Below are 17,231 nucleotides of genomic sequence, written 5' to 3'. Positions count from 1 at the left end.
TTCGGCCGTTCTGGTTCTGAGATTTGTGTCAGTATCCCACCCTTTTACCGCATCCATAGACTTCCTGCTTTACTGGACACTGCTGTTAGGGGGCATGGGTTTACTTGAAAGATGAAAGCATGAGATTAGCAAAGGGTATGTGTTTTCTCATAGTTGCATCCTATGAGTTTCCCTACAGAATCATCTCCATCAGATACATGACGCTTAGGAGGTAGGACTGTTTTAGTGTTTTTGGTCAATAAGATTTTGTAATTAGGCCCATCATAATTATCAGCACCAGGCCCACTGGGCTCTTAATCCGGCCCTGTGCATGAGGTCTAGGACGAGATCTATTGAGGGTAGGAGTGAGAGTAGAAAAGTGAGTGCAACACATGAGATGAGAGAAGGGGGGGAGTGTAGCAAAGAGGGACAAATGCAAATGTGGATGGGTGAAGTGGGTGTAAGAAGAGATTTTTATACTGAGGGAGAAAGAGGAAATAAAGAGGAGGAGAAAACAGATCATTGCTAAACTGTGAAAAATTAAATTGGAATATCAAGAGCATGTGAAGGTAGGGTAAATATTAAGTTTTATGGGTTAAAGTGCAGGAGTGTACTAATAAGCGGCAGTGTGTACACCTGTATTTTTTACTTATCTAAAATTTGGTTGTGACAGGCAATCTATAAATGTAATAATGAGGATGGGGTGGTGAGGGTCAGATAGGCTTGCAATAAAGCTGAGGGAGGTGGATATGTATCTAGGCACAGAAATGAAGGAATAGCTCTTCCTTAATTCTGTCACTTACCCGGATTTTGATATTATGTTTACTTATCTTTACCTTTATCAAATAGGTATTTGTGAGTTGTGAAAAATAAAATTAGTTGTAGAAATTGACATCTCTTCATCCTGCTGCTGGGCACCTCCATCCTAATTTCCAGTCAATCATTGTTAAAAGCTCTGTAGCTGACATGTTCCCCTTACCTCATTTACACCAGAATCAGACTTTAAAATCACATTTATCACTTTAATTTTGCATTGTAAGATTTTGTGTGTGATTCTTCTCTTGATGTATAAAATACAACTTAAAGGCTATAAAGCTTGAATTAGAAAGAGGTATCTATTCAAGACAAAATGATAAGGACACTGTGCGAGTTTAGAAATGCCAAATGAGTAGTTCATTTTATTTTGCAAGTCCTCAAACGTAATGGTTTTCAGTTGTGGTGTGTGTGTTTATTTTTCTTTCTTCTTTTTAATGGTTTGTGTAAAAAGTTAGCTTTAGTTCAACATAAAACAATTACATTTTCATTAACAGTTCAGTTTTCACAATTTAAAGGAACACTATAAGCACCAAAAGAACTTAAGCTTAATGAATTGGTTTTGTTGTATAGATTATGCTCCTGCAGTTTCACTGCTCAATTCTCTGCCATTATGCAGCCCAAGTCACACCACCTCTGCATATGGCCTATACAGTCAAATTACACGTTTCATGTAACGAAAGATCTAATGTTTAAACTTACTTTATTGCATAGTCATAGGACTTTTCTCCGCTGGATCCGTGAAACAGGCCACAAAGTGATAGCTCATTTTAGTTCCAGAGGAAAATTGGCAACGGACAGTCCCCTTTCAGGAGTTCTGGTGCAAACACAGACGAATGCTCCCCCTGACTTTTAGGGAGCGAATACTCCCCCCAGTCGGTAGTTCATATCTCCCAAACATCGTTCTCCTAGCTGGTCGGGAAAGTGGACGGAAGGAGTTTTCCGCGTTCGATCATGTAGTGCTGCCTGTGTTCAGGAGACAAAATGTCCGCTATTCACTAGAGCACGTGCGTTCGGTAATACGGATGGTGGCCACCCAGGAAAGCACTTGAGTTAATTGCTTGTTTGCAGTTAACAGCCAGGGGTTGTCGGTGTTCGGGGAGGTAGAAAAGGGGGGGACCACACATCATCCATTTGGGAAAACGAAACAAGGGGGATATGGACAACCGAACTGAGAGGGAACTAGTCTTCTACAATACTCCTTTAATAGACTGCTAGAGTCTACAGCAGCCTCCTGCACGTGATTAAAGTTCAAGTAACCGGGCAGGAGGGGGGACTTCAACGCACCGCTTGACCCACTAGTTGACTCATCGACAGGACACAGTAGCATACCACAAACCGCGATAAGGGCAATAAGGAAGACTCTGCGAGACCTGAGATTGGTGGATGCGTGGCGAACCCTACACCCGACGGTCCGAGATTATACACACTACTCGGCCATCCACAGGAGATATTCGCGTATTGACTGTGTTCTCATACAACAGGAAGGACTGCAACGTTTGCAGTCGGCTGAAATCACACCGACGCCATGGTCGGACCACAGTGCAGTATCCATAAATATGGATTCCCCGCTATTCAGACCAACTAAGACGGCATGGAGACTGAATGAATCGCTCCTGTCAGACCCGGAAGTGAAAGCGCTTCTGACAGACCATTTAAACAACTACTTCGCAGAGAACGATACGGCGGATGTGTCGAAGGTAACGCAATGGGAAGCGCACAAGAGCGTGCTCCGGGGACATCTCATACGAATTGCCTCGCGAAAAAAGAAAGAATCGCAGCAACATACGCTGAAACTCACCGAACGGATATCCAAACTGGAAGCACAACACAAGCGATCGCAGCTTGAGGAGCAGTATCGCTCACTACTGGATGCCCGCCGACAGTTAGCGGAACTCGTGGCCCGCAAGCACCACAGAGCGACACAGCGGTCCAAGGCGTTCTTCTACATTCACGCCAACAAGAGTGGGAGACTCCTAGCCCGCACGATCCGACCCCAACAAGCCAGGGCGCAAGTACACGAGATACGGAAGACTGATGGCACCCTCACACAATTCCCGGAAGCAATAGCCACTGAATTCCGTAACTATTACCAACAACTGTATAATATATCACCGACGTCCTCTGATGCCCATCGAGTAGAGCTGCAGAACGCAACAACGCGATACCTACAAAGATTCAGTCCAGACGCCCTAACACCTGAGGAAGCAGACCACCTGGAAGCCCCAATTACCACGGAAGAAGTACTAGCAGCAATTAAGGTAGCGAAAAAAGGGAAAGCACCGGGACCAGATGGACTCTCAACAGGATACTACAAGTTGTTTAAAGACATCCTGTCTCCCCACCTCATGGCAGCCCTCAACCGACTCCAACAGGGCGACAAATTTCACCAAGAAACTTTAGCAGCCACAATCACAGTGCTGCCTAAGCCGGGCAAGAACCCCGAAAACTGCAGCAGTTACAGGCCTATTTCGCTCCTTAACACTGATGTGAAACTCTTCACTAAAATCATCGCCACTAGACTCCAAACATTTGTGCCACGCTTCATTCACCCAGACCAAACGGGCTTTATACCAGGTAGGGAAGCCAGAGACTGCACACTTCGAGCATTTTCCATACAAGCCTTGGCGCTAAAAGAAAAAACGGGATTGCTTCTGCTCTCGACGGATGCCGAAAAGGCATTTGATAGGGTTACTTGGAGCTTCATGCTGGCAACACTGCGTAAAGTTGGCATGGGGAGGGGTATGATGACCTGGATAGAGGCACTCTATACCGACCCCAGCGCTCGAGTGAGGGTGAACGGCGCACTCACGGACACCTTCACTATCCATAACGGCACTCGGCAGGGCTGTCCACTGTCGCCACTCCTGTTCGCCCTTACCCTAGAACCATTTCTGGACAGGGTTAGGCGGAACCCGGAGATTCGGGGGTATAACCACGGAAACCAGGAACATAAGGTGGCCGCATATGCGGACGATATGCTCTTCTTTGTGAGCAACCCCGCTGACTCTATGCCAACCCTGATGAGGGAATTCGACGCATATGGCCAGTTATCAGGGCTGAAGCTTAATTTGACTAAATGCGAATTGTTGAACGTTTCGACCCCCACAGATGTACGAGAGCGGATCAAACGCGAGTATCCCTTCCATTGGTGCCAGAATCAGATGCGATACCTGGGAATTTGGATACCCAGCAACCCAAAAGAACTGTACACTAGGAACTATGCTCCCCTATTACGCACAATACTACTCGACCTTAAAAACTGGAACTACGACCACATCTCCTGGCAGGGACGCATAGCAGTGATTAAGATGAACATCCTCCCAAGACTGCTTTACCACTTTCACACCATCCCCTGGCACATCCCACCAGAATTCTTTGCAACCCTTAAGTCAGCAGTAATAAAATATGTCTGGAAGGGAGAAAGAGCACGACTTAGCTATGACAAGCTGTGCCTGCCTAGGAATTGGGGTGGCCTAGCATTACCGGATATACGCAAATACTTCCAAGCCGCGGTGTTACAGCGGATCAGGGACTGGCATGCGGCATCCAACAACAAATTGTGGGTCGCACTAGATAGGGTAAGCACAAACAATGCCCTTCACAGATTCACATGGCAAGGCTCGGCAGACGCGACATCGAAATTGGGCAATGAATGACCCATTACTCAAACACTAAAGACATGGTCTCACTTAAGGCGGAACCAACTCATCTCTCCTCAACCAAGCCCCTTGATCCCGATAACACACAATACTGGAATAGGTGGGGGACTACGCAGATCGGCCTGGCCAATCGAGGGAGATGGGGACTATTATGTCCCGATATCCGAGGTCCTTAGCAATACTGGAATGAAAACCATAAGGGAATGGAGTGAGGTACCACAACTGACGCTGATGCACAGATTTCATTATGCGCAACTACGTCATTTCTATTACAACCTCCCAAACCGAGTAGCAATCCACAGAGAACAGACGTGGTTCGAACACCTCTGCATAGCCGACTCTGGGGTAGAGGGTAGAGTTTCAACTATCTACCAACAACTGATCACAGGTGATCACACACGGAACACTGCGTTTAAGAGGCAATGGGAGGAGTTGACGGCTAGAACGTACACCGAAGCACAATGGGAACAGATACTGATCTTACAACACAAAAGTTCCATAAGCACCAAGTATCAGGAGGTCAACTTTAAGCTACTCTCCCATTGGTACAGGACCCCGTCGCTACTGCACAGAATATTTAGGGATACCACAGATGTCTGCTGGAGGTGTGAGTCACATACTGGTACCCTTAGGCACATCTGGTGGGACTGTGCAAGGATCAGGCCATACTGGGAGGACGTACGAAGGGAAATAACGGCTATCCTGGGAGACCTACCGGACTTTAGCATAGAATTGGCCCTCCTTCACTGCACGGAAAGCTCGATAGCCCAATACAAACGATCAATATTGAGGCACCTGCTGAACGCGGCGAAAGCGTCTATACCGGTTAGATGGAAACAAACCCAACCACCGACAATTGCAGAATGGCTACAGAGAGTGGAAGAAATACACACAGCCGAGGCGCGGTACGCGGACCTACTAGGGAGGAGCACCAAACACGTCGAAATTTGGACCCCTTGGTATGTCTACCTATCACGACCAAGACATGGAGGGTCTTAGCGCACGCCACAACCCCTGGGGATTGGGGGGTGCCTGGGCGCACTCTGACACATGTCGCTCTCCACACTCTTCCCCCCCCCCTCTACCCTCCCCACCCTCCCCCCCTTCCTCTTCCCCACTTACTCCATCTCTTCTACCTACCTACATCCATTATGTTTACTCGAGCCCATATGACTTCTCTGAAGGGCATCGCTGGGGCGGCCTGACCTGCGCCTGAGGAGGTCGGGGCGGGGAGGACCCGATCATGCTGAAAGTACGATATACCGCCATGACACGAAGTGATGCGTACTGGCTTGAATCATTGACCTAATAAACTGTCGACCGACGGAGGTAATAAGGAACTGAACATATGGAGAAAATAGTCTCCAAAATATGACTCCTTCGACCGACGGGAGGAAGGGGATGTAGCACCAGATAAGTGACATCATGGGGCGACACAACCCACACCTGACCAGCGGGTTACACTATTAGGCAGACACAACCAAGCTTCTATCTGTCACACACGTGACCCGTGGAACAACTCCGTACCCGAATTCTTGACCATATAACGATCCAACCTACCAAGCGACCAATTTCCCTTCATACACTCAACCTCATAACCCGTAGGACAGGGGTCTCTAATGATGGTCGAGAACACTCTCCTGCTCCACCTGTCACATAATTTCGATACTGAAGCTACATCCTTCATTTAAACTGTCCGATTTATAAGCACAACTCTCCAGAAGACCCTTAGAATAGGGTTCGGAAACGGCTCTTTTTTTTTATTTTTTTTTGCATTTAACCAGTTATTGTTACTGTTATTGAAACTGCTCTAGCTATGAGACAAGCACCCGTCTAAACTTGTTACACTTGTTTATAGCCTATTGATTGACAGCTTTTACGATGCTTGACGCATGTGAGATTGCTCAAAAACGATAATGCCTACTGTTTACACTATTGATGTCATTGTTCAACTTGTTTTACAACGCATATATGATGTAGTGGGATAAGCATGTGTTACAGCACTCACTTGAACATCACAATAAAGAATTTACAAAAAAAAAAAAAAGTAACCGGGCAGGAGATAAAACACTTAAGTAGACACCCTGTGTTGTCAGAGCTAATTGAAAATTAAACAGTTTTTAGCTAAAGCTACATAAAAACACAAAGTTTATTTAACTCTTAAATGGCAGAGAATGGAGCAGGGAGACTGCAGATGCATGATTTGTAAACTAAAACTGCTTAACCCCTTAAGGACACATGACATGTGTGACATGTCATGATTCCCTTTTATTCCAGAAGTTTGGTCCTTAAGGGGTTAATTAAGCTAAAATTGTTTGCTTAGACTATCTCTGTAAATCATTTGGTAATAGTAGTAATTATTATTATTATACAATGCAAAATGTTATGCTACATTTGTGATTTCTTTAGCCAGATCACTTATTTTATGGTTTATATTTCTTCTTAGATGAGGACGGAACTTTATTTCCTGTCTTCACAAAAAAACAGACCAAGCCTTTTTGGAATGCCCTTGATAGTTCCTTGCACTGTACACACACGAAAAAAAGACTTGTACGACGCAGTATGGATCCAAGTATCCAGACTAGCAAGTCCACTTCCACCACAAGAAGCTAGTAACCATGCACAAGACTGGTATGTTGAATTTCTTTACTTACCTACGTCAAGACCTTCTTATGCTTTAGTTTCTCTGTCTATATGTATACAAAATATGTATATTGTATGTGTACATGCCGGTTTGTTATGTCTCTAGAACCCTTAAATAGTATTATTTTTCCATAATACATACCGTACTTTATTTTTGTGTGTGATCTTTATCTGTTGCTCGTTCTCTATTGACCTCACTTAGGTTTACCATACCTTCCTCTAATTTCTTAGAGTAACAATGTCTGCTTTCCCTCAGTACTCCATATCAGCCAGCATACGGTCCCCTATCTGTTTTTGTCTTCGTGTCCCTTTCTCTGTGTCTATATGTTTTAGCCTTCCAATAAGAAAGAGGCTGCATTTTTTTAAGAGGGTGGCTACATGTGTCTACGTTGAGAAGCAGTTCAGAATTTTTCTCTCTTTCTGGTAAACACATGTTAAAACTACACACTTGGGATGCTATCATTGCTGATTGCAACAGGTCACCTGAGTTGCTGGGAAACATTGAGCACCTTATTGTGAAAAACTTCCATTAATCTGTAGGATTGATGACAATCTTCAGCTAGACAAGAACACATCACAGGCCATAACTTGCAGCATGTGGACTTGTCCATTTATCTAGAGACCTCAAACACATCTGCAATTGATCACCTTGTTTCCTATATTAAAAAGATATTCTTATGCCATCATGATCAATATGAGGCTTTGTATTCAGCCATCTAGGGCACTTGTAAATGTATTCACAAATTATAGCATATCCTAGTAAGTGTTAAATTCTTTAATTATCTACCTAAATATATCCCATTTGAATGGTGTCTAGATGAAACAATACTTAGAGGAACTAAAACAAGAAATGTTACACAGATTAAATAAAAACAAATACACATTTAAAACACAATCTAGTGTTGTGTGAATTGATGTGCCTTGATTGCTGAAATTTATATTTTGTTTTCCAGTGATGACAGTATGGGATATCAATATCCCTTCACCTTGAGAGTTGTTCAGAAGGATGGTAATTCATGTGCATCCTGTCCTTGGTACAGGTAAATGATTTATGGTTTTGCACTGCATGCATAATCTGCTGTGTGCCTGGATATAACCGTTTCATAATTTCTATTGTAGTATAAGACATGGTCTAGCATGTTGTGTATTTTGTAGCTGTACACTGCCTTTGTGAGAACCTAAGCAGTGCTCACATATCCTGAATTACAAATTAAAAAAAAGAAAAAAAACATCTAAATGTTTAGTATGAAATTGTAACTCACTGTAATACTAGTTCGGTTATTTTAAATAGTCATTGGCTTTATGTTGAAATGTTTGTACAGTTTTAAGCTATATTGCCTGGATAGCCATTTAATCTTTTTTTCTACTACAATTAGACTTTGGTAGAAATTAGCATTTGGTCAATCTAACTCTTTCTCCTTATTGTTCCTGAGCCACGCCTATGTTTGTCTTTGAGCTTTCAATGTCCTGACAAAATGTCCTCCCCAGTTTCAGGCGACACGCAGTTACCACCGATAGGTCTTTAAAGCTGTTGCCCTTCTTGGAAGAGTAGCAGCAGACTTGTCCAGAAGTTTTTCAAACACAGCCATGTTAATGAGGACTCTTGAAACAAACAGTCACTATCTCCACAGTACCCTGATCTAAACTTTATTACTTTATCTCTAACTTATGTTATTAATTATATCTTCATTTTCAAATAGGTCTTAATTTTCATTCATAGCCAGACAAAAAAATATTTCAACAATGGAGTTTTAGGGACAAAGCGACTCCAACTTTTTTTGTTTTTGTTAAAAAAAAGTTGTTCACCACTGAAAGGCTGGAAGGTCAATGGCACATTTACCAGAGGGGAATTTTTACAATTCCTAGTGGCAAGTGGAAATATGTGTGTGTGTGTGTTTTATAATTTTGAACGGTATAAGGTCCAAAAATATAAAAGGAAGGTAATGTTAGCAGATCATTATGGTCCTGAGTGTGATAATTATTGCTTCTAAATCCCTCACAGTAAAGTAAATATTCTGGTTGTCCTTTCTTGCCTAAAATCTTACATATTTCCTGATCTATTGCATTACTGGTGTAAGAAATTGATACATATATTGAGGGACCCCTTGAAATTTGGTTGTCTACCAGACAAGGTGATTATAGACATCCAAGGTTGTAGATCCCTTATTTATGTGAATTAATTTTGCAATGCCACAGGCCAGTATTACCTGTCTTGACATCTAAGATTGAATGTACCATAGTCCAACAGTTAGCTGTGCTCAGATGTTGCTCTTTTCATTGATTTCTATTTAGATTCTGCAGGGGATGTAAAATTGATTGTGCAGATGACCGTGCGTATATTGGTAATGCATATATTGCTGTGGACTGGGACCCCACAGCACTACATCTTCGTTACCAGACATCACAAGAAAGGGTAAGGAACTGCAGCCTTGCATAATGATTAAACAATGTTTTGCTCATTTGTCATATGATCTGATTTATTTAAGAGAACATTTTAGGATGAATAATTACTTCCACTGTAAAATATCTCTAAAGGAACTAAGAGTCAACTGAATAAATATTCTTCCTTAACAATGGAAGCACTTAACATTTTTCAGTTTGTCTATAAAATGCTGACTCTAAAACTTTAAATTCAATTTATTTCCTCCTGATCCTCAAAGCTTTGAGAATTGTTAATGGTTATGAGTAGATCTATACTCCCTCTAATTCTCTGCAGTAATAGGAAGCTGATCCCAATTATTTTCTAATGTGTCTGGATAGGGATTTTCAGAAAATACCAGAGCTATATCAATGTAAAAGAATTACACCGTATGTGTCCAGCCCATGCAGTTTAGAGGAATCTTGTTCTACCCAAACAACACTTTCTGTACAAAATTCAGCTTCAAGACTTCAAAATAAAGGTTTTTAGAAAGTATTGTATCAAAATATCCTTTGACATGTTTTCTATCCAATGTGTTTCTCTGCACAGATTGTTGAAGAGCATGAAAGTGTTGAACAGAGTCGCAGAGCACAAGCAGAGCCCATAAACCTTGATAGCTGTCTCCGAGCTTTCACCAGCGAGGAGGAATTGGGAGAAGATGAAATGTATTATTGTTCCAAATGTAAAACCCACTGTTTAGCCACTAAAAAGCTTGATCTTTGGAGGCTTCCACCAATTCTGGTATTTCTTTCTGTGTTCTTCTTGGGGGTCACCGTTCACGTGATGATATTCTAAATAATAATACACTAGGCATGCATTCTGCATTTAAGCCCTTAAATGAAGTAACAGTCACTTATATGGAACAGACACCATTGCATAGAACATTAGAAACCACGTTTAACTTGTGTTAATATTTTTTTATGATATCCTGGTTATCCCTTTACTTTATATTAAAGATTTACCAAACTACATCATAATCCAGTTCAGGCAAGGTATAGCAAGGACAAGCATTGCAAATGAAGAAGAGAAATGGAAAAGAAGTGTGAATTTCTAGATATATTTTTATCTTTTCTACATCTCACAAATACATATTTGATAAATATAGGCATAAGCAGACAACACCTGGGAAATGACCATTTCCCTTTTAAAAGGTACACTTTAGGCACCTAGACCACTTCATTGAAGTGGTCTGGGTGCACTGTCCCAGTCCCCTTAACCCTGCAATTGTAATTATTGCAAATATTGGTAAACTGCAATAATTACCTTGCAGTGTTAACTCCACCTCTAGTGGCTGTCAATGAGACAGCCACTATAGGCCCTTTTGGTCTGCTAAATGACGCTAGACGTCCTCATGCTCTGCATGAGGACGTCCAGCATCATCTAAAACCCCAGAGGAAAGCGGTGAACAATGATTTCCTATGGGGTAGTCCTAATGCGAGTGCAACACTCGCTGCACATGTGCATTAGGTTCCTGCTTCCGGCTGACGTTAGCTCTGGAATCAGGTGACAGAAGTGGGAGGGGGCCGCAAGGGAGGATGGCATTATAGGTCACCATAGTACACCTAAAACAACTTTGTTTTCCTAGCACTATAGTTTCCCTTTAAGGGTTACTCCAATCCTTCTTCGTAAAACTTGTATTTTAATTTAGAATGCCCTATTGGGCTTTACTATCTAGGTGCCCACCCAACTCCCTCATGAAGGTATAAAACGCAGAATAAACATACCCAAATCCAGTGCTCCTTGTGCTGGTTACCACACATTTGTTCTGAAGTCACTGCTTCCTTGCTTAATCCCTTCAAATGCTTCAAAAGAAGCACTCTGTGGTGGGGCTGAACAGAGGGAGTGCAGGACTAGCTAGCTCATTGGCTGGAACTATCAGTCGATCGCTCTCAGCTAACGAGCGAAGCCCTGCACATCTGTGATTTGCGCATATAGAGTTTTCAGCTCTCTGTCAGTTGTAGTGGAGGTGGGAAGCGGCGCCCACTAAATACCACGTTAAAAAAAGTGATAATGTTCTTAACTGTTTTGACTCCTTACAATAGAGGGAGGGGGCTCATTGCAAAGCCTCTTAATTTGCAATGTTTTTTCTGGCTTTGCATTGTTTGAACTGAATTGTGATGTGATTTGTTAAAAGAAAACCATCCATCTCGTGAAAAAGATACTATAGAGATTTTCAATGTTTTATACAGTGGTCTAAATTCTAGAGATGTGAGTGTCCTTTTAAAATTTGTAGTATCTCTATTTAACAGATATTTCATTAATGGGAAATGTATATTATTATTCCTAGTAATTCTCTAGAATTGAAAAATACTTTTTTTGCAACTTTTTGTCCAGGTTGCAGCTTGATGCATAAATATTACTTATACATACTTCTTTTTAAATCTTATTAGATTATCCACTTGAAGAGATTTCAGTTTGTAAATGGTCGCTGGATAAAATCTCAAAAAATAGTCAAATTTCCACAAGAGAAGTTTGATCCCAGTGCATTTTTGGTGCCTCAAGTACCAGTTCAGAAAAAGCAATTGAAGCTGCAGTCTGAAGACCAGTCAGAAGTGCGGTTAATGCAGGTAGAACAGAAAAAAAATGAGTTTACAAACTTCAGCTCTTCCGGAGATGGTGATGCACTTGTGAAACCTCAGCCAATCCTAAATTCTTCCACTGGAAATGGTAACAAAGGTTTGTACCTGCTTTTAGTGCTATTATTGTATTTGTAAATTACAGTTGAATTGGAGACTAACAGAATGCACATTTAATTTAAAATGCTTTGCCAAAAAGTTTTTTTTTTTGTTTTTTTTTAAGTGCCAATGTTTCATTAAATTCAGATTTTGTTTGTGGGTAACATGACTCAAGAAATGTGAGACTGAATAAACATGGTTGCATGAGTATTTTGGCAAAAATAGATAAACCTGTTGAGCTTGTTTTTCAATCACAGTCACTAGATGTGTAGGAAACCACAGGGATTTAAAAGCTTGTAGGTGACGGTCCATGCTACCTGCCTTTTATTCTTGTTTATATACGAACGTCTAAGTGGTTGAGGAAAACTATGTGGTCATATCCTGTTCAGGAACATCCAACAGGAAGCCCCAGCAAACCAGAATGATGATCAACTATTAAATTATATTAAGAAAACGTAAGGCTGAAATGTGAGAAGCTCAGGAAAAAAATAGCTTGAAAGCACTTAATTCAATTGATCCAGACACATCACTTAATAGACTGTAGCCTCTCATAAACAGGGCCGGATTAGTATAGGGGCTGATGGATCTTCAGCTCCAGGCTTATCCCTATAAAATCGTCACAATGATTTAAAAAAAATAAAAAAAAAATATTACCCTTCACATGCTCTTGCTTAAGTATAGAAACTTAGGAGGCATGTAGGGGAACAAAACTGGTGTGGACTGGCTGACAATGAAATTAGTTACGTTAAAGCAAATGCTCTTGCTGCTTTAGTTTCTCTAGCACCGCGGCATGTTCCCTTTCATTTACACTCACTACATACACTTTTTCTCTGTTCCAGACTGCACAACCTTTTCTGCCTGCTAGTAAAAAGGTTAGGAGAGGAGTGGACCACCAAATGCTAGGGGACAGTCCTTAGAAAGCATAAGGCTAGCGCATAATTAGATGCATTTATGCCAAGCTCAGGGTGCTGTTTGCACAGTATGCCCGTGGTTGGTCATCCTGCATGATTGGCAGGCAGCCTGACGTACATTCACGCCAGACTGACCATCTAATTCTCCATGCAGACACACACCCTTTTTGGACAGGTTTGTCCATCTGGCCAGTTCTGGTAACGTGATTCACATCAGTGGCCCACACTCTTATCCTGCTTCACCGAACACTGCTGTTAGAAGGTATGGATTTACTTGTAAGATTAAAGTGAGAGATTAGCATAGGGTATGTGTTTTCTGATAGCGGTATCCTGTGAGTTTCCCTCCATCACCACCTCTGTCAGATACAGGACGCTTGGGACGTAGAACTGTTTGTGTTTTCTGTCAATAAGATTCTGTAATTAGGCCCATCATAATTGTCTGCACCAGGCCAAATGGGCTCCCAAGCCAGCCCTGCTCATAATAGTTGCTAATTTTAATTTGTTAGCCATGCAGATACTCCTCATTAATACAAATCCGTTATTGCATTTTACACTGATATTGTCCACCAAAATATGTATATATTCTTTGCAAAACATTTTTTGCAAAAATGAGTTATGAAAAATATCAGTGATGAATTAAATAAGTTATAATAACGTGCAGTAAAATATCCCAGTAGGCAATATTAATAAATCTGCATTCAAACCAAATGCCTTATATAAGGCAACTAATCAAGTATTCTGAATAAAGTTATTGCTACATAACAGATAGACTTAAACATGTGACTCCAAGCAAGCAGATGTTTAAAATGCAAATTTCCTACTATGCATAAGTCATAATAAAATGGTACATACAGGACTGATTGCATTAATCTCTCCAACGTCTAAAATAGGTAAAAGAAACCAATACTCCTTTTTCTTCCACATTTTTATTTCCAAATAGGTGACTAAATCATATGATTGGCTTCAATTATTTACAATTTGTAATTGGAGTTTGTTCTTACGGCAGTTAGGAGAATTTATTTAATTCAATATTGATTCTAACGCTATATACCTAGAAAGGTCTAATATCACCACATTTATAGTATGACATCACTCTCCTCTTACATCTCTCTAAGAAATGCTTAAGATCTATAAATGCAGTTAGTGAACAAAACAATTAAAGTGTGGTTAAGACCGTAATAGCAATACACAATATTTATCATAAATCATACTGGCTGTTATATATATGATATAGAGAATATTTTGTTAAGATAAAAAAACCAAAGCTATACTATAAAGTAAAATAAGTCTAAGGCATCCTTAAATGGACACTATAGTCACCAGAACAACTACAGCTTATTGCATTTGTGCTGGTGAGTAGAATCATTCACTTCAGGCTTTTTGCTGTAAACACTGTTTTTAGAGAAAATGCATTATTTACATTACAGCCTAGTGATAGATTCACTGGCCACTCCTTAGAGCTGCTTCCTGTCTCAGTCTTGCCTAGTGTGCATCACAACACATCTGTATCTTCTCCCTCTGCATGCAGACACTAAACATACCTCACAGAGATTAATTGATTCAATTCATCTCTGAGTAGATGCTGATGGGCCAGGGCTGTGTTTGACTTGTGCTGGCTCTGTCCCTGATCTGCCTCCTTGACAGTCTCAGCCAATCCTATGGGGAAGCATTGTGATTGGCTCACACCACCACTTCTGATGAGGTCAGAGGCAGAGACAGCAGCTCCAGACTTGAATACAAGTAGGATTTTACTATATTTAGAGAAGCAAGAGAGGGCCATGGGGACTAGATGGTGGTTTTAACACTATAGGGTCAGAAATATATGTTCGTGTTTCTGACCCTATAGTTCTCCTTTAATTAATAATCTAAACAATGTAATTCTTATAAAAACTTTGTTATATATTAAATGCTAGATAATATTTCTGTCATACCATTCCAATGTAGAGTTAAAGCGGTACTGTCATGCCGAACCTCGTTTTTTTGTTAACCCCCCTGCCGCCTCCACTACATCCAATTGACCACTTAGTCACCCCCAAATGCCCCCAATTACCTATTTTTTATTCTTTATTTTCTGCCCCGATCTTTATTCAGGGCGCCGCCATCTTTGTGTGGGTAGGTGAAGTCCCTGTGGGACACGTCATCTGCCCACACCAGATAGCACTGAGATTCCCGCACATGCCCAGTGAAACACCTGGACATGCGAACGGGAATTTCATCTATTCATTCATTCATCAGACAGACAAATGAATGAATAGAAAAATCAGACGAACAAACTAACACGGAGTATCAGTGTTCGTTTGTTCGTTCGGTTTATTACAAGGAGGGAGCTACCGGCACGCAGCTCCCTCCTTGTAATATGTAAAGACAGAAGCGGCAGGGTGCATTGCTCCCTGCCACTTCATAAGCCCCCCCAGGTCCCCCTCTCACTCTATGGGGGTCAATATGACCCCCATAATAGCATAAGGGAGATTAAAATCTCCCGAATGCCCCTACTTGCTATATCGCGAGTAGGGGCATGTCTACTAAAAAGTGAGCAGCCACAGGCTGCTCACTGAAAAAAAAATAAAAAACAATCCTACTATCCGGCCCCCACCCCTGCGAGGCGGGTGGGGCCCCTAAATAACAATAAGGGGGGAAGGACCTATTGCCCCACCCGCCGCTCAAGGGTGATAATCTCCCCCCCCGGCCCCCACCCCTGGGCGGCGGGTGGGGGCCATAATGATAATGGGGGGGGGGCCTTCTCTCCTCCCCCACCCCTGGGCGGCGGGTGGGGGCCATAAAGATAATGAGGGGGGACCTACTGTCCTCCCCCTCTCCGGCCCCCACCCCTGGGCGGCGGGTGGGGGCCATAATGATAATGAGGGGGGGGGCACCTACTGTCCTCCCCCCAGCCCCACCCCTGGGCGGCGGGTGGGGGCCCTAAGTCAAATACCCCCCCTCCATCAAAGGTGACTAGGGGTACCCAAGCCCCGAGTCACCCACCCCCCCACCCAAATAAAAAAGCCCCTACCTACCCCCCTCACCCTAAAAAAATAGTGAGGGGGGAATAAAATTACTACCCTGTAAAGTAAAATTAAACTTACCATTCGACGTCTTCTTTTTTTCTAAAATCTTCATTTTTCAGCCCCAAAAAAGGCCAAATAAAAATCCATTATACCCGTCGAACTTAAAATAAAATAAAAAACCCGAGTGCGAAAAAAACAGAGCGCAAATAAAATAATCCATGTTCACCCATGGAGGGCTCCGCGCAGACTGAACTCCGCAGGGCGGGGAAGGCTTATAAAGCCTTGTCCCGCCCTGCAATTAGGCTAAGAACACTCTGATTGGTGGGTTTAAGCCAATCAGAGTGCTCTTTGTCATTTTACACAGCGTGGGAAATTTCCAAAGAACTTGGATGGCTAGGTGTTTTTTTTTTTGTTTTGTTTTTTTACAGTGAGCAGCCACAGGCTGCTCACTGTTTACTAGACATGCCCCTACTTGAGGTATAGCTTAGTATTAGCTTAGTATACTTAGTATTAGTAAAGTTGGCTAAAAGACCAATTTAGGTATTTCGGCCTTTTAGTAGATAGCTCCCTGATACCGTGGGAATTAGGGAGCTATCTACTAAGCGGCTGCAAGATGCAGCCACAGCACGAATAGGATCAGAGTTTCATTCATTCGAATGAAATTGCGATCCGAACAAAGTACCGAATTGCATCCTAACACGAATGGAGAAACTCTTCTCATTCTGTTAGGATGCAATTCGGCAGTTTTGCCGGCGTTCTGTCTAAGTGACAGGACGTTCGGCAATACTGACAGGAAGCATTGTGGGAACAGAGAGGAAAGCTAGGGATCATGGGAAAATTGCTCTGACCAGCGGAAATGAAGCACACTTTGCTCCTCCGCTGGTCAGAGCTGGTCAAGCGGAGGAATCCTCCATAAGGCAAAGAGTCCCTACTTTGTCTTATGATTTTAAAGAAAACTAAAGAAGACAGGAAGAAAAGAAGAACAGGTCCTGAGAGAGGGGGAGAAGAGGAAGAGATTGGGGAAAGGTAAGTTCGGCATGACAGTGCCGCTTTAACATTCTTTTTAAAAAAAATACAAAATGAAAAGTTCTTTGTATAAATTGAGGCAAAGCGTGGCAAATTAA

General features: G+C 42.1%; 1 protein-coding gene across 4 annotated transcripts in view; it reads left to right on the top strand.

Moving 5' to 3' along the window:
• USP32 (ubiquitin specific peptidase 32) overlaps window positions 1–17,231 on the top strand; it is a 270,417-nt gene that overhangs the window by 232,684 nt on the left and 20,502 nt on the right. For all 4 annotated transcript variants that reach the window (XM_063455055.1, XM_063455047.1, XM_063455073.1 and 1 more), the window contains exons 27-31: window positions 6,901–7,085; window positions 8,051–8,137; window positions 9,390–9,510; window positions 10,066–10,257; window positions 11,907–12,192. In XM_063455055.1, coding sequence (XP_063311125.1) covers window positions 6,901–7,085; window positions 8,051–8,137; window positions 9,390–9,510; window positions 10,066–10,257; window positions 11,907–12,192 — 871 coding nt within the window. The remainder of the gene's footprint in view (window positions 1–6,900; window positions 7,086–8,050; window positions 8,138–9,389; window positions 9,511–10,065; window positions 10,258–11,906; window positions 12,193–17,231) is intronic.

The sequence above is a fragment of the Pelobates fuscus genome, chromosome 1, assembly GCF_036172605.1.
Source record: "Pelobates fuscus isolate aPelFus1 chromosome 1, aPelFus1.pri, whole genome shotgun sequence".
NCBI lineage: Eukaryota > Metazoa > Chordata > Amphibia > Anura > Pelobatidae > Pelobates > Pelobates fuscus.
This window is presented reverse-complemented; position numbering and strand designations above follow the sequence as displayed.